General features: G+C 36.4%; 1 protein-coding gene across 3 annotated transcripts in view; it reads right to left on the bottom strand.

Moving 5' to 3' along the window:
• Nucleotides 1–744, bottom strand: part of pacrg (PARK2 co-regulated) — a 160,611-nt gene extending 159,867 nt beyond the window's left edge. For 2 of the 3 annotated variants that reach the window (XR_012392704.1, XM_068214400.2), the window contains exon 1: nt 509–713. Coding sequence is in view for 2 of the 3 variants with exons in the window: in XM_068214400.2 (XP_068070501.1) it covers nt 509–601 (93 nt within the window). In the remaining variant the exon portion in view is untranslated. 3 annotated transcript variants of the gene reach the window in all.
• Between the last annotated feature and the right edge of the window lie 18,206 nt (nt 745–18,950).

The following is an 18,950-nucleotide window of genomic DNA, read 5'->3' as shown; positions in this document are numbered from 1 at the left end:
TTCACATACACTATTCTCAATTTTTATATAATATATAGTTTTTATATTTTTATGTAGTATAAATAATGCAGATATAACGTTAGTGTAGTCACACTGAAAATTCCAAAAAGAAATGAACGTTTAAAAGGCCTAATGTACACTTGTTGCTACACTTGTAGGTTATGTGATGAATAGGCTAAAAAATATAATTTGGGAACTAAATAAATAAATTGCATAATCATTTCATGACAGTCAAGGCTTTACGACTTATTAAGAAAAAGATAAGAAAATATTAACGCTAACCACTAATCTTACTGTCGTAACGGTAGCAATCGAGTTACTGTTCAAAATAAAAGTAAAACAACATCTGCATTTGCAGTGATATTATGTTTTGCTGCAAAAAGTTCTGCTGTTTATGATCTGCGTTCGCTACGAGTAACGTTAGTGTTCTGTTTTTATGATTATTCTAACTAAATAAAAGTAAATCAAATACTTATAAACCGAAATAACAAACCTAAAATGCACTCACCACCGAATTCTTCATTGTGGACATCACTGTAAAGCCCTGCGTTTTCAGTTCTCCTTTAGCCAAAGGTTCAAAGGTTCTCATTTTTGTACACATTGCTAACCAAACAATATTTTAAGTTCGATACCGATAAACAGAAACAAAACTCCACCGAGGACACCTGCTAATAACTCAATGGCGTCGCATTAATGCTCGTCTGTTTGAGTTGCCAAGGGCTGAGGACGCGCTGCGGTTGCTATGTAGGGTTAAAAGAAACCCGGATGTTATTGTTCATCTCGCCATAGAAACATCATGCGCCCTCTAGTCGTTCATCAAACGTCATTAAATAAATAGGAGATGAGAAATCATTGTAGTATAATAATATTGTGGAAAAACAATAATCGATTTACTATAGCTCGCTTTTGTATTTTTAAAAACAAACTTGAGATCAGTAAAGTAACATTCGTATGTGTCTGTTCAGGGCCTGAAATCATTTATAAAGTTCCAATCGTAAGTAGCCTAGGCTTCTCAGTTTTTTTTATATATATAATATAATATAATATAATATAATATAATATAATATAATATAATATAATATAATATCAATCCTTTAAAGAAATATTTTACAATTTTGAACATTTTATTCAATATTTTACATTGATTTTATGTTTGAAATAAGGCTATTATTAAATGTGATAAATATTGAAATGTATCATATTTAGTTCACCATTTTAAATGTTTTATGCATTAATAATTTACACAGTATATACAGGGGTGTAGCAGACATTTAAAGTGGGGAGGGACAGATGAATGAGATTCAAAGTTTACATTCATATATATATATATATATATATATATATATATATATATATATATATATATATATATATATATATATATATATATATATACATATATATATATATATATATATATATATATACATATATATATATATATACATATATATATATGTATATATATATATATATATATATATATATATATATATATTTATATATATATATATATATATATATATATATATATATATGTATATATATATATATATATATATATATATATATATATATATATATATATGTATATATATATATATATATATATATATATATATATATATATATATATATATATATATATATATATATATATCATATATATATATATATATATATCACCTCTTTCTAAATAGTCTATCACTCACCGGCCAGTTTATTAGGTACACCTTACTAGTACCGGGTTGGATGCCCTTTTGCCTTCAGAATTGCCTTAATCCTTCATGGCATAGATTCAACAAGGTACTGGAAATATTCTTCAGACATTTTGGTCCATATTGACATGATAGCATCACGCAGTTTCTGTAGATTTGTTCACTGCACATCCCTAATGCTATTCTCCCGTTCACCACATCACAAAAGTGCTCTGTTGAATTGAGATCTGGTGACTGTGGAGGCCATTTGAGTACAGTGAACTCAGTGAATACGTTTACAGTTATTGAATTATTTGCCTTAATTTACATGAGTTCCTTTTTGAATGTTCCTTTCATGATCCTGTTTTCAATGTCATAGCGCATAATTCGATTATTGTCATTGCGTCACCACACTATCCGCATTTCATTTTTCATTTTCATTAGAGAACATTTCATGCATGCCCCCTGTGATAAACCAGATATTGGATGCAACTATGAACTGCTGGAAGAGTGTTGTTTTAGTTTAAGTTCATATAGCATGATTAATAGAAGAAGAAAAAAACTCCGCACTTCACAATGCAGGTGTCTGTGGTCTTCACTGACTCGGTAGGTGCAAAGAGTGTCAAACAGCTGTGTGTGTGTGGACTATCTTGTCGCAAATAGCAGCAAAAAGTCCTACATGGCGGTAATAGTTCAGGTTAAGGTGTTTACATGTCTGTACTGCACTTCAATAATGCAACTAAAATCAGCATACTCCACATTTCTTAATTCGATTTTTCTTTAGTTCTGTTATGACCTTAATCTGATTAATTGAAACAAAAAATAAAATAAAAAAAATAAGTATAAAAATAGAAATCAGAGTATTGTCTTAATCGCATTAAAATTAAATTATCGGTGTCCATGAAAACATACTCATTGTCATGTTAAAGAAACCAGTTTGAAATGATTCGTGCTTTATGACATGGTATGTTATCCTGCTGGAAGTAGCCATCAGAAGAAGATGGGTACACTATGGTCATTAAGGAGGGACATGGTAAGCAATAATTCCCGGGTAGGCTGTGGCCCAAACAAATATCCCCCACACCATTACACCAACACCACCAGCCTGAACCATTGATAGAAGGCAGGAGCGATCCATGTTTGTATGTTGTTGATGCCAAATTGTGACCCTACCATCAAAACATTTTTCCAATCTTCTATTGTCCCATTTTGGTGAACCCCATTCTGATGCTCGATTTTACCTGCAGCAGATCCTCTGTCTACATGCCTAAATGCATTGAGTTGCTGCCATGTGATTGGCTGGTAAGAAATTTGCGTTAACGAGCAGTTGGGCAGGTGTACCTAATAAAGTTGCCAGTGAGTGTATATATTCTTTATCATCTTTTCACTAGTTAAAAACACCAGTGACATACAGCAATCTTTACTTAAAAGTTACATATTTGAAATCATTTTAGTCCATCATTTGACCTACTTTAAAGTTTCCAGTCTAGTGGATCTTAGTCCTCTGTGCACTGCACCAGGGCCTCCCTCATGCCAAGCCCAGGGAACAAAACATTCCCCACTGCTCCACCCCAGTGTCGCCATAGTGTCCATCCTGCATCAACCGCTTAAGCAGTGACGCTGTATCCTACAGGTTTACAAGCACATTGTCTGCTAAATCTAGAGAGAATTTCACCGCACTAAATCATTCCACTATAAGAGTTTGGCACTTTTAATCTCTGGTGTGTCTTTGCCTCTGGACTCTTCTCAGCAGTCGGCTACAGTAATTAATCTTCAGTGTGGTGTGCAAGCAGTTTCTCTGAAAACTCCTATTTGGTTTTTATGACTCCGTCGAGGAAGGAAATGCCTTGTGCGTGTGTGTTTGAAAGGAAATATTTGCAATGCTGTGCTACTATTAGGGCCATTTGTGATCATTTTCTTACTGCATCGGCGCTAACACTCCCTAGCAACCAAATCAATTAGATGTGGTATTTATATTTATCCTCCATCTCCGTCTCAGCAAAATGACACATGCTGGACGTTTTCACATATTTTTACTGCTATCGTGCTGTTTTTCCATATGACATTGCTAAAAGAATTGCCCCCAGACACAAACCATTAGATGCTGAGTGCGTGGGCCTCATTTATGCCATTCTCATGGCACTAATGATGTGTATGTGCGCGAGGCCCGTTTTTGATGTGCCAAGGTCTCAGTCCCACTGCCTCCGCCGCACACACATGATGTGTGTGTAATGAGTAAACAGCGGACCTTCATCTTCATCATCTCGGCCTCTGCTGGCGTTTGATGTGTGTCTCATTTGGCCGTTTCTCTCCGGGCTGATCTGGCATCCACTGACACAGGCAGCAATTAGACAGCGATCACCCGAAAGTTTGCTGCTGCAGGACCATTAACAGAGGAAAATGCACGCCTCAGACTAACAGTAGCAGGAGCTGGGCTGGACACACAGAACACAGGCGACAGGACTCATCGGATATGCCAATCAGCTTCCCCCAAACGGCCCATTAGGGCTGCGGGTTCAAGTTTCTCTACAGGACAAGCAGAGATACGACGCATCAGCATCTCCGCTCTGTCAGGAATGAAACAGCGACTGTAATGAAGAGGAAACAGAATGGTAAACAATGCATCTGAGAGCACTTTTCTGTACAGCATCATGAAGATTCATCAGCGTAAGGGTTTCTCAGAGCATGTGCCACTGCTCTCTTATGTTTGGTTTCAGGTTGTGTACTTGTCGTCTCCCGTCTCCACCGATCCTCGCGCTGCTGTTTTGAGAGAGTATATGCTAATAATTCACAAGCTCAAAAGCCGTCGCAGCCTCCTCACACATCACATTCTGGTGAATATATGCATTAGTGCAAGATCAAATGCCGTAGAGTTGAAAGTCACCGAGCGAGAATAATGCCTCTCAGAGCTAGATGGATGTGTCGTGGCCATTCAAACCGATCCTAAAGCAGAATGAATTTAAAATGTAACTAGTGAAATTACTTTGTGTGGGTATGTGTTTGCTTCTGTGTTTGTGTAATTTTTGTACATCAGGGATCCATATGATTTTTGGTTTTGAAAGAAACCTTTGATCCTTTTATAAAGTAAAACAGTGTAAAATACTATGGTAATTTTTTTCACATATATATGATACTCTAATCGTAATTTTACAGCAAATTCACATTTAGTTTTAAGCAAATAAGTCAAATATTAGCGCTATTTTTTAATATGAGCCTTTATAGTAAATTACATTTTTTTACAGCCTGTGTCGTGATTCGACTTCTTATCAATTAGAAATTATCAGACCAGAGGTTTTGAATATCAGAAAATAGACTTTATTCTCCATAATAAAGCCAAGAAAGAGCAGACCCCAGAGCATTGTGATGTCTCTCCTAGACACTTCCTATCTCTGGTTCTCTCTTTCCAAAGTCTCTCCTGCTCCTTCTAAAGTTTCTGTGTGTTTCCAAAATCTTTATACGGGTTATTTGACACACCCCTAGATGTCTCCTTTTAACTCTTGACCATTTTTAAATAGGTTTCTAGTCTAATGGGTCCTACTATTCTTGGCTCTCAGCCCACTAGCTCATGTCAACAGAGATGTTACAGGTCTATGTTAGCAAAGTATAGATGCAACTTATGCAAAGGAACTAAGTGTTTACATACATTGTCATGATAGGATAATAACTTTATAATATGTTACTCTCTAACTTCTCACACATATAGCTTCATACAAGTATTTAACATGTATAATCAGTGCTTTACATATTCAGTTATTCTACACAATCATTCTTCAGCCTTATAGCCTTCTCCTAGTGTTGCTCCTGTGCAGACATATTCATCTTACACAGACACATCACTGTATTTTTAACACACACTGGCATGTTTGCTGCAAACACTCCATACATTTTGAGAAGAGAAAATGAACTGCTTTACACTTAGAAAATACTTCACACAGAGAGAATAAAATCTTCTTCACCTGCTGCCGTTTTACTTTATTTTTTACTTACAGGATACTTGTACATACAGTATATGACTTGAAAATCATTATTGTTCAGCCATTATTACACTTGGGGCTGTGTTTTTTCAAATACAATCACTTTTCTCCTTTAAGGCAGTAAAAAACAACAAACTAATTTTCCAGATCAGATCTGGACAATCAGATCCATACAACAATCAATATCCAGCAGGGACATTTTGAGGCCTTGTAATTTGTTTTATTTTTCTGTTGTTGTCATCCACGGTTGGCCTGTTTTAATCTTTCCTGGTGATTATTCACTCATTCTGTCTAAATCCAATCTTTGATCTGACTGACTGCCCCTTTTGCCTTTTTTCATTTGCCTGAGAATTATTAACTGAGCCTAATCTAAATGCCGCAGAATAAAACTTTAATATAGACTGGATTATATTCAGATAGGGCTACTTTCTTTAATCAGTGAAAGCCAGAGAAACATCACTTGAAATCTTCTATTTCAGTGTATTTTCATCCTTAAGTGCAATTCTAATATTCTGTTTTCTATAAAGCCAAGGTGATTTGCCATTTAAGTGCAAAGTGCAAAGTGGGCATTGCATGTAAAAAAAAAAAAATGGTCAAAGTGATGGATAGATAGGAATCTGGCTATATTGACTTTCAGTAAAGCCTGGTTTTATTATTTGTTTGAAATAATTGGTTTTATTGTAATGAATTCATCATACGATTTTAAAATAAATAGCTCATTAGATAATATGATTAAGTATTTTTGTTATTTACTTTTGAATATTATAAAATAAATTAGGAAATTACCCATGGCAACTTTTAATTTGGCCACAACCCTCAATCAACTTTGTTTTTTGACTCTTCTTAAGAAATTGTGTGTGCATCTCTGGTCTAAGTAAATTCACAGTAATATTAATTATGTTTCATAGATTGAAAATAATAAAATTATTGCATTTTGATAAAGATTGAAGACATTTTCTTTAAGACTAACATGGATACAAAAAAATAACAAGGCATTAATGGTACAAGAAGTTGACAACAATGTACCACAAACGTTTTCCTTTATGTTTGTTTTAAATGTTTCGCCTGCAGACAACAACAGTGTTAAAATTATTTCTACATGAAGCCATGAAAAATACATGGAAAACTTTGAATTATGGAGGCAAGACTAGTAGATGGTCCTATAGTCTGCCACTATTTTGTTAACTCCTCTCTGTACTGGTGTCCCCTAAGGCTCAGTCCTTTGTCTTTCACTTTTTCATAATGCTTACTTGATTGGTTGTTAATGTAAGTGAGGCCAGCCAGTAGGGGCTGTTCAGGTAAACCTCACTCCTCTGTCTTCTAAAGGTGCTCTAGCGACAGACGCTAGAGGCCATGATCTTTAGCCTCCTTGTTAGAGCAAACGACTTCCATGCGGAAGGTTGCCGGTTTGATAACAGCTCAGAGCGGGTTGGGTGGTGTAGGACCGGCGGGGTTACATTGGTGCCATGACCCGGATGGGAGTGTTTAGTGGGGTGAGTGTAACGGAGGCCAGCAAGTTGGTGCTGTGCAGGTGAGCCTCACTCCTCTGAGTGCTCTAGTGATACCAGCTCGGAGTGGGTTGGGTAGCATAGGACCAGCAGGATTACATTAAGATCTCTTAAACCCACTGCTGTGAGAGATTAATGCTATGCTGAGATTAAGATCTGGATGTCAAATAATTTTCTGCACCTAAATAGTGCCAAAAAGAAGTTATTCTCTATGGCTCATCACATGCAAAATGCAGCCTCTTCACTTTGTCTATAAATAGTGTTACCTTAAAGTTATAAAGTAAATTTTAAAATGTTGGAGTTGTCTTAAATGCTAGCCTGTCATTTGAGAATTTTCTGCAAAATACTGTTACAGTACATCCTTCTTTCATCTTATAATGGTGTTAAAAGCATGTTTACACCATGTGCTGTTAATGAGAGATTCATGTTTATTTTTTATTTTTTGCCTTATTGACTAATGTGATGATTTTGTTGGAGTTTATAAGTCATTAATTACACAAACTTCAATATATGCTATATTTGGCAGCTAAAATATGTTTGGGGCCAGAGCTGGTGATATAACTCTCATCTTGGAGCCCTTGCATAAGCTCCATCTTAGGTATACATAGCAATTAATCATTTTTATTATTATTAAAATAGTAGACTGAACACACCCCATGCATAAATTTTTTTTTTTTTTTTTTGTGGTTTACACAGACAGTTTGGATTTACAGATTCCTCAAATATGCTGTTGTCATGTAGATGAACAGCAAAAATTCAAAAAGGTATTTAATTAAAAATGGTGTGCCCTAAGAAAGCAAACATTAAAAGTATTGATTCATATTGTCTTTAATATTATCCTGCTGAATCTAATTCTGTTTACAGAGGTCATCTGTGGGGTCATCTTTGTTCTCCAGCTGAATCTTCAGGGAATCAAATGTGCCTCTAAACATACTGTATTATATTCCCTCAGTGACATCCGAAAGGTCAAACGCAGCAGAGAGAGGAAAAAAAAAAAGTTTTTGCACTTTTAATACTGCCTGCTTACTCTACTGAAGCACTGTGAAAATGTTACTGTTGTAAAAACCCACACAGCTAGCTTTAAATGAAGACACAAATATGATGCAAAACTTTCAGACACTTACATGTACTGCAAGTTTTCTCATTAGAATCATGTTTGGCTGAAGACGGTCTCTCTCTCTCTCTCTCTCTCTCTCGCTCTCTCTCTCTCTCTCTCTTTTCATGCTGTCTTTCTCTCTTTCCCCTCTCAACATCTCAGTAGTCTTAGCAGATGGCGTTTAAGTAAAATATTATTAGCACCTCCTTGCAATCACACACAGCAGCAGACTTTCTGAGCCCAGCGCACAGGTGAGAATGATTAACATAATGAAATCAAAGACTTACACAAGCTGAGCGCCACTAGCAGCTTTCGTTTGTGCAGTCACATAGCAGTTTTAGCACAACAGTTTAAACCAACAGGTTTTTCACACTTTTTTATTATTGGCAAACATGTGCATCTACACATCTGGCACATGCTGAATCCATGATGTGAGTCTCATTAATGTTAACTCCGTAATGAGGGAGGTGGAGTTTGGGATATAGAAATATACAGTTACATATTTAAGAAGGGTAGCATGTGTGGTTGTTTCCCTGTGCTGGGTTGCAGCTGAAAGGGCATCCGCTGCATGAAACATATGCTGAATAAGTTGGCAGTTCATTCCACGGTGGAAAATGAAATCAGTTAATATAAATGAGTTATTAGTTAAAATAAGTTATTTTCTTTTAAAATATCTCAGTATTTCAATGCTATATGTTATGTCTATTTACATTGCAATGCATTATTGTAACAATAATGTTATCAATATAATATTTGAAATACTTTTAATATGTGTAAAATTATTTGAATACTTTTAATTCAGAATTTTATTCAGTTAGGATGCATTAAACTGACCAAAGGGATTTAAGCATTCTGATATGTACAAAGACTTTACAAAGAATATTTCCAACTACTGGGTTAGCATTCTTAATACAGAGGCTGTATACAAAAATGCCCCTCATACCCTTAAAGTGCCCATGAAATCAAAACAAATCATATGGTTTTGTTAGTTGACATTGCTAGTTTTGTTAACAACTCATCTGTACATGTCATTAAGAAAAGAATTGTTTGCTCTTCTAATCTTTAATTGAAATCTGTAAATCCACCTCCTGTTTTTTTTTTCAGTTAAATTGATTGCGTATATCTTAGAAATTTGGCATGACTAGCAAGGAAGTGTCTGTTAGGTTGTAATAACTCTCTTCAAACTCTTTTACCAATTTTTTGAATGAAATGTCTACTTTACTACATTCAGCTTGCCATAGAAAAAACAAGCCACACCCACTGTTTCTCATTTAACATTCCATTTCTCTAGGAACTGCATCACAAAAAAAAAAAAAAAAAAAAAAAAAAAAAAACAGTCGCAGCTTCATGTGGACTTTAAACAGTGCACTATTTGAAGAAACATATTTGTAGTGCTGCCCAAAACCATAATGGGCACTTAATTAATCCCACAATGCACCACAATATTGCTTGTACAACCCATGTACACTTAATAACTAGTCCAGTTCTTAAGTGAGCCAACATATACTGTAGCACCATGGTGCTCACAGTGACCTGAGTTTGACTTCCAGCTAGAAGTCCTATGCTGACCCTTCCCCTCTCTCTCTGTTCTTAATTCTGTCCTGTCTGCAACCTCTACTGTCCTTTCTTTATAAAGGTGAAAAAACGCTAATGAATTATTATAAAAAGAAAATACCCACAATGCACTTTTGCACGCCAAATTATTTTCCACATCTGATTTTCACAGAGAATTCCTTTTGGTGTTAGTTTCTTAAAATATATCATTTAATTAATGTAACGTTTGTAGACATGACAGAAATCAAAATACGTTGTTTCAATACTAATAGACAGCTCACTAAAAGTGTTAACTATTTATCGCAGGGTCTGACCAACAAGTTTAAATATCTAATAAATCTGAGGGATTTATCAACCAGTAAAAGCACAAACAAAACTGTGTCCCTTCCGGTGTACTTCAAGTCATGCTTATTTATATAGTGCTATTGCGATGTAGATTGTGTCGAAGCAGCTTAACATAGAAGTTCTAGTAAATTGAAACTGTGTCAGTCCAGTTTTCAGAGTTGAAGTTCAATTTGGTTCAGTTTAGTGAAGTTTAAGATTCACTGTTGAAAGTCCAAACACTGAAGAGCAAATCCATCGATGTGCAACTCCACAAGTCCCAAAGCCAGTGGCGAGGAACAAAACTTCATCAATTGATGAAAATGTAAGAAAAAACCTCATGAGAAACCAGGCTCAGTTGGGCACAATCATTTCTCCTCTGGCCAAACTTTCTGTGCCGAGCTATAGTCTAGGTGCCGGAGGCTGGAGAATGCCGGACATTCAACATAGAGAACTGCAGCCCTGCAGATGTTGGTATGTCACCGGCATGTGAATAGGTTGGCCTATGGGATCAATGCAAAGACTCGCCTGTCACTGTGGTCTTGCAGGAATTAGTCTCATGCACTCCGCTCCTACATGACCACCACAGAATCAGCTCTATATGGCCTGGTCCAGATACCTTGAGTTGACATAATTTCTTCACAGGTATTGGATTGCATCAATAGCACTGCCTTATCTCTAAAGGCTGCCTGGAGCACACTCATGCATCATACCATGATGTGATGCATTGTGTGTAAGCTTTGCTAAAAGGACAGGTCTTTAATCTAATTTTGAACTGAGAGAGATTGTCTGAGCCTTGGACATTATCAGGAAGGCTATTGTTTAGGAGCCATAAATGAGAAGGTTCGACCACCTTTAGTAGAATTTGCTGTTCTAGGTACTACTAGAAACCCTGAGTTTTGAGACCTTAAAAAGCTGGTTGAATTGCTTGTTGTCATTTGCTCCTTTAATTGGAATGTATTACTGAACTTGTTTTCAGATTTTTGGATGATGGTATAGGGGCATTTTTATAAATAGGGTTGTTTTAGTGAATCCATCTGAATGGGGATCATGTTTGACAGTGTTGTCATCTGTACACTGAAACACTTTTTAGTTTAGGTTGAGTGAATGATAAAAAAAAAATTGTTCATGCTACATTCTGAGCCAATATTTCACCATATCAGTGTGGGCGTGTGAGACAAACGCATGAAGAGTGAAAAAAAGCTTTAATATATAGGGAAAAGAGCTACACCCTTATAGGTCATATCTCTGTATAGAAATGTCCCGAATCTTCCCACCATTCTGACTTTGACCTTTGCTCTGCTATCTTGTCTGGCAAAAGAAAGCATTTAACATTTGCTCCCCACTTTACACGAGGGCACCAAACAAAGGAGACGTATATGACCTCAACTGTCTCCACAGCCTCCATCCTTACCTCATCTGTCATGTGATCATGAACAATCAAGACACAACCTTGGTAGTGTACACATACAAAATACACACTGATGCACATACAGTATGGCATTAAAAGGCTGAATATGTGAGCCAAGTGCAACAGATCAATGAGTCGTGAAATAAAATAGTGCAGCCCTTCACACAACCCCCTAGAGAATCCCTACTGAAAGACAAACTGAAGTATGTTTCACTCATTTTCATGACAAAACCTCAGAGAGCCGAGAGCCTGCGTCAGATCACCCCGGGATTCTCATTTCAATCCCAGGCAGGAGAAAGAAAAAGGGAGAGCTTCTCAGGATTCAGGCTCTGTATCAGCTTTCCCAGCGTACAGTGCTTAGAGGGGAAATGGTGTTGCCTGGAAACCACAGGGGAAAATAAGTTTTATTTTTTATTTCTTGCCTCACAGTTTACCATAGTAATACTGAAAAGTCTTCAGCCTTGTGCACGCTGGGATGTTTTTCGTTTGTGCTCATCGCCAGAGTTTTTTGAGACTTTTTTCAACACTTCAATGGTGATGAACCATTCCCTGCTTTAAAATCACGCTTCTGTTTGTTTTCGCTCTGCCAGCTGACCCTTTACCTCTGTGTGGCTGACCTTTCCACTGTTACCAGTTTGCCCAGTGGCTTGCCACATACATAGGCTGATTTAAAATACAGAGAGGAATTGACTGCGGTGAAGAACAGTTCCAGAAAGCAAGTAAAACAAAAAAAGGCAAACAATAAAATAAACAAGTAAATAACAGGGTGAGAACATGGTAAAAGATGACTGCAATTTCTAAAAACACTGTCGGTTGGGTTTAGAAAAGGGGGTGATGAAGTCAGTCGATGCTTTTGAAAACACTATACGTTGGGTTTAGGGAAGGGGATGGGTGGGATGATTTGTCTGTCAGTCAGTCACCCAGTCGACAGCGGCCTCTGGTGGATTTACGTGAGAACACTCGTGAGAGAAATTTCAGATTTAAAACTGTGTACGTGGCCTCTGGTGGATTTAAAAAATACAAAACCTGCAAAAAAAAACTTACCTCCTAAGATTTATTTTGCGATCTCTAGAAATGTATATAGGGATACATATCAATAATGACCCTATCTAGACCACTTTATTCTTAAATACCATCAGGTTGTGTTTTACAGTAACTTTAAAGGCACATAAACAAAAATTTTGGCCATTTTTTAAGGTAGCAGATGCTTTTCAATGCTTTTACTCGTGGCATTTTGTGCGTTGGTGTACACATTTACACTGGCACATGTCCAGATCAAAGCCAGTTTGTAAATAATGCAATATTTAAACTAGTAATGGAAAAATAATCATCAACAAAGAATTCTCTTACACACACTGACCTTGATCTTGATTATCTCATCTTTGATGTCTTCAACAGTTTACTGGCTCTATTGAGTTTGTAACAAGCAATAACTTTGTCACCAATGATTTTCTAGAGATTCTCTTTCAGGTTTACATCAGGACTTAGGGTTGGCCATTTCATTATTTGATTGTTTTCAGCTTCATCTGTCTGCTTTACCTGCTCTGCATGTTTGGCTGCTTTGAGTGAAGGAACTGCACGTCATACTGTAACTGCAAGTTTCTGAAAGTGTTCTGTAATTTTGATCAGTGTTCGTTTTTTTTTTTTTTAAGTTTGTCACACATTTTGTGTCATTATTTTAATGGTCAAAAGGACATCAATGTGTGGATGTCAAATGGACATTAAGGTTTTAATATCAAATTGATTTGCATTTTGACATGTTTTTGACGTCAATGTTAATTTGATGTCATTTTGAAGTTCCAGCTGGAATCCCAATAGACCATTCATGTATTATTTATTTTTATATTTTAAGAGAATAAATATGCGATGAGAACTGACAGAATAATAATTTTTGCATGCAATATCCTCTTGAACAGCTTTTTTACTCTTGTTGGTCTAACTTTTAATTAGACTATGCTATATTGTAGGTTGTTCACAAATTTGATTGTTTACTGCATAGGGAGGGGCAAGAGACTGGAAATATCACATCTGTGCATGTCTGGGTATTTATATGTGTTTAATGTGAGTGTGTCAGGCCGTGGTGAGTTTTTTAGATGTTATTCCTGTGTTCTCAGCTAGCTCACTCTAAGACAGATCCCTTGGCTCAGTTTTTCTCCTGGGAGATTGTGTCTCTATGTCCCTCTTGGCAGGATGGAAAGTTTGCACCTAATAAACCCACACAAGAGAATTTTGTAATTTGTGTTTTTTCCTCCCTTTTGAGACAAGGCTATATATACAGTAAATGTGAAGTTCAGCAGAGAATTAGGGCAATAGTTTTGTTTTATTACGTTCACTATGCTGCTTAGCCAGTTATGACAGATTTACAGTTTGGAAAGTATTTCTGCATTTTTAACCTACGTAAATTGCAGCAGCATCCATCTATGAAAGATGTAGGCTGTCATTTTTAAATGTGCAAAACTATTAGGCAATCAAACCATATCACTCTTCTGTTAGTGATAAATGTGCACACTAAAGTCTGGTGGACTTAATGGAGATATGCACACAGCAGCTATTTTAATCAACTGAAATAAAAAACAACAACTCTTTAGCTGCGTTTCCATCTATTTCATGCTCATTTTGTAATATTGAAGAAAAATGCCTAATGGAAACACCAAAGTGCTCTTAAATTTTAAAGATGCGCATAGAAAAAATGAAGTTTTATTAGATAATACATTTTGTATATATGATGGAAACTCATCAGTATACAGGGTGATTCAAAAAGAATACCACAACTTTGAAAATCAACAACTCTTCAAAGAAGAAAAGGAGAGCTAAGCTTTTTCTGTCGTCAATTTAAGGAAGCTCTGAAGTTTCATCTGGTTGCTCATTTTGTCATAACAAGTGCTGTGGTCATCATGTTTCTTTGATTAAATACAGATTTTCAAAGTTGGGGTATTCTTTTTTAATCGCCCTATACATAGCATGCACATCAAAAAAGTGATGTGATTTTGTTTTGACAGATCATATCATGACAACAAAAATGACGTGGTTGAGGCAATTTTAATGAACAAACCAACAGACTGACCACACTGCACACATCTGAAATCTTGTTTTGGTCATTCTTAAATCTCTTAGCCAAAGTCTGTCATCAAAGTGGTTCAGTATTGTTACATTTTAAATCTGTCTTAAGTGGCCGCCGCATGTTCATATTGTTTTCTTTTCTGAACTACAAGTAAGTTATACAGTATGAAAGAACCCACATTGGCTTTTCCTATTTCATTTCTCTTTTTGGTATTTGGTGCCAGTTTAGCTGGATGTGATAATTTTGTTCTTTTTGACTAATTTATTCACAATACTTTTCTTTATCAACAAAAGTTTTATGTAAAATTTCAGTTTTGATAAATCTAAATCTAATTTGTCACTCTGTAATGAACAACAGTTATCCTGTTTTCAATATTTTTTATTTAAAAAAAAACTGCTAAATATATGTGGAGCCAAAGCAAAAACAGGCAATATTGTATCTGTTGGTCAAAGAATCAGCTGTGATTGTTTCTGCGGCAAATTGTCCTTGTTTGACAAATAATTTCTTGCTCTATTTGTTTTCCCTGTATGAATATTAATCCATAATAGTGACTAAACAGCTTGTGCCAAGAATTTACTGACAGGATGGATCAGGGTGCATAAACCCAAATAATGGATCTCGACAGGATTTTCCCCAGCAAACTGCATAAGAAGACAGAAGAGCGAGCGAGAGAGAGAAAGAAAAAGAGCTTCTCGCAGATTTGTCTGCCTTCTTGAGCTGAATGCTTGAATGATAACTGGCATTACCCTCACCAGTGAGGATAAACAGACTGTATTAGACCCGCGCTACACACACCCACACACAATCATATTCATTGCCTGTCTGAGTTCATCAAGCCTCAGACGGCACATTTTGTCAAAGATCTGGCTACAGGAGACTAGAATGGATCAAAGAGTTTTTAAGTAATGTGGTCCAGGAAATAGAGAAAAACAAACAGAAAGAACCAGACAGAATTGCTATAGAACTGCTACCAAGATGATCCATCAGCAACAGCTCTGTCTATGACCAATGAGGTCCACTAGAGTCTCAAATTGTTCAGATGGTGTGTTGATTTTAGTTGAGCACCGGTCTAACATATGCTTTGTGCTGGAGAGAGCCACACATCACTCTCCTGATGTCAGTAACAGAACATTCAAGCGATGCATTCAGCGACACCATTATAGACTTGGCTGCAGAATGACAACAATGGCTCTTTGTGCCATAATCGTGAGCCGGGAATCAATTTGCAGGAAAAGCACCAACTGTGGCATCAACTGACTAAGCTTTCAATCATCTAAATTGGTCAACAAATTTCACAAGATTTCAAGTGCTGGTCTACTGGAGTGGGGTTTAAACCTATTCAAACTGATTTACTTGCACATCTTCTTCTTGCTAGTTTGTTAGTGAGTCATTTGTTTTTGATTATTTGGTACAGTAAGTAATTTGATACTGCTCATAAAGGGTCAATTGTTTATTAATCTGACATTTTGCATTATATGTTTTTGATTCACTAAAAAGACACACCACATAAGAGTGAACATTTCTCAGCATTTGTTACTATAATACGTACATTCCTCTTATTGTTTTGTGTTACTGTCATAGTCCTTGTCTTTCATTTCTGATTCTGATCATTTTGTTGTCTACTGTCCATGTGTCTATGTTTATCTTGTGTCTGAGCACATGGTTCGACCTGTGTTTGTGTTCACCATGTGCTCCTCTGTTCCTTCCTCCCTGTTTCCAGATGCCACGCCCCCCTTATTTAGCTCTCATCTAGTTCTCATAAGTCTTAGTGTCTACACCTGGCCCTCATGTTCTTTCCTCCCTTTATATTGACCTTATTCTAAAATGCGGAAGTGCGCCTGTTTTCACGATTGTTTTAGAACGGCCGATTCAGTCGCCTATGGGAGAAATGACTAGGAATAATAAACGGCAGAAAACGGTCAAACTACTTGCCCTACAAACAAATGTTTGCATGACTATACAAACCAAGTAGAATAATATAATAAGAAAATATCAGTTTGCAACATCAAACAGTAATGAGCAGTTTTTAATGTCTAAAAATGAATGGAAGTAAATGAGACCGGAAGTCTCGAGCCAAAAAGATTCAAATGGTTGCGCCCTCTCGTCAGCGAAGAATAAGATTGTGCTCCCGTCCCTCATGACTTTGTTCATTATTGCATGTGACTTGACTATGCTTGTTTTCTCTATACTGTTATTTGAGTTGTCGTTGTCTAATGTTTGTCTTTTTCAGTAGATCTTCAGTGTCTTTCCTGGCTTATCCTTAAATGTGCTAGTTAAGTTAGTCTATTTTTTGTTTTGTTTGTTTAGTCAAGTAGCTTTAAATGTTTTCTTCTCCTATTGATTTTTATTTCTTCCTGTTTAATTTTTATTTTTTATTTTTAATAGCTTCAGTCGTTACTTGGTTTGTTTTGTTTCTTCATTTAGATCCCCCTGTCTGTCTTTGTGTCTTGTCTTTCTGCCCCAGGCCAGCCCTGTCCTTCTATTAATCCCTGATTGCTGGTTTCCTCTGTCAGGCTGCTACTGGTGAGGGGACATCTCTCTGGGTTCTCTGGTCTGCAGTGGCTAGTCCATGGCCTTCACCACCTTTTGTCTGGCCTAACCTCACTGCTCAGTCTCCTGGCATTCTGTGATTATTCACTGCACAATCCAGGACATTCCATCACTACCCCTTTCCTTTGTCAGCTCCATCTAAGTCTCACCAGCACTACTCTGTTTATAGAACTGTGCTCCACCTAATACCCATTTCACATAATATTGTCAATAAACACTCATTCTGGTTTGGGTCCTCCATCTAACCATGACAAATACACTGTCTTCTAATTCTATCTTGTCCCATTCAAACAAGATCTTCTAAGATGAGTAACTCTTCCAACCCAGTAAAGTAGTCGTTTTTTTTAATTAGGGTGTATTCTGTTTTGATCCAACTCCTCTATCCTATGCTTGTTAGTACTTGTATTTTAACATTAATATATCAGATTTTAGAATTGCTTAATACTGCACTAGACTTTTCACCAATATACAATAAAATTTAGACATTTTTATTGCAACAGTTTGATAAATAATAGACATTACATGGGTTGCAAAAAAAATAATAATAACAAATAGCAGTAACAGCAACATAAACATCAATATATCAAAAGAGAAGATAGATATAAGAATAAACAGAATGTTTTGCCAACATTTTTCACAGCACAGCTTCTGTATATACTGTAATTTTTAAAGGCGAATTAAAAAGAAAAAGGTAATACTATAACAAAAATATTATTAGGACATGGATATTAATGTAAGTATTTAGATGCATTATTGGTACTAAGAAAGGAGGGGGAGGTTTGATTTTTATAATGCCAGTTTTTTTTCAGGCTTATCTTTTTATAGCAGTCTGCTCAGCACAGAATCCCATACATCTGCTTGTGCCTCATAACCTCCTTATGTTTACATATTAAAAACCAATGTGTTTATAACTTCACATTATACTCTGTGCACCCTCTATTACAGAGCCCAAAGACCAAACCTTTGTGACGCCCAACGGACTAGAGCTTTTATTGTGTTTTCCCTATAAAATGAAATTGCTGACAGGGATTTAAAAACGTGGCTCTTATTGTTCTCGCTTGAGATGCGCAGCTTTAATGTTTGTCCTCCAGCAGGTTTAAGATGCTGCAGAACGAGCTAAATAATATTTATTCTCTTTAAATAAGGAGAATCCCAACATGCACGAGGAGCAGCAAGGTCAGTAAACTTCTCTGAACAAACAACAAACATCCTCGCTGTTCAGCTGGAGAAATTTTGCTTCTTTTTCAGAATTTCATGCCAGACTCTGATACTCCAGCTAAAAAAGGTTTGAGGGTGAAAAAACTTGCTCGAGCAAACCTTGATGTTAGTTGGTATTTTCAACTTTCTCGCATAGTGGAATGGACATGGTCTTAGTGCTCCTTAGGCAGTTTCAGATTATCTGGGGATGTTGTTAGTTTGCGGTACAGGTCTAACAATTCTGGGATTGCTGACCATAACTTTACCTGTGGGAGCCAAAACTAATCAGAGAAACTTCTTGAAGTGGTAACAACACTGTTCATAACGACAGCGAGAATCATTCTCTCTTTCATCTTTGCGCTGTGTACACAAAATATCCCTGCCAGAACTGCCGTGATGTACACTCTGTTTGATTTAAGTTCAGCTGAAACCACATCAGAGCAGTTTAATATTTTCATTCAGCAATTTCCCAGTAAACAGCATTTTAATAAATCTTGCAGAGATCAGCTGTTATGAAGAGTCAGCTCGGTTTTCCTCGGGGGGATAAATTGTCTGTGAGCTTCACAGAGCTCTTATTCAGT

This window comes from Danio rerio, chromosome 17 (genome assembly GCF_049306965.1).
Source record: "Danio rerio strain Tuebingen ecotype United States chromosome 17, GRCz12tu, whole genome shotgun sequence".
NCBI classification, from domain to species: domain Eukaryota; kingdom Metazoa; phylum Chordata; class Actinopteri; order Cypriniformes; family Danionidae; genus Danio; species Danio rerio.
This window is presented reverse-complemented; position numbering and strand designations above follow the sequence as displayed.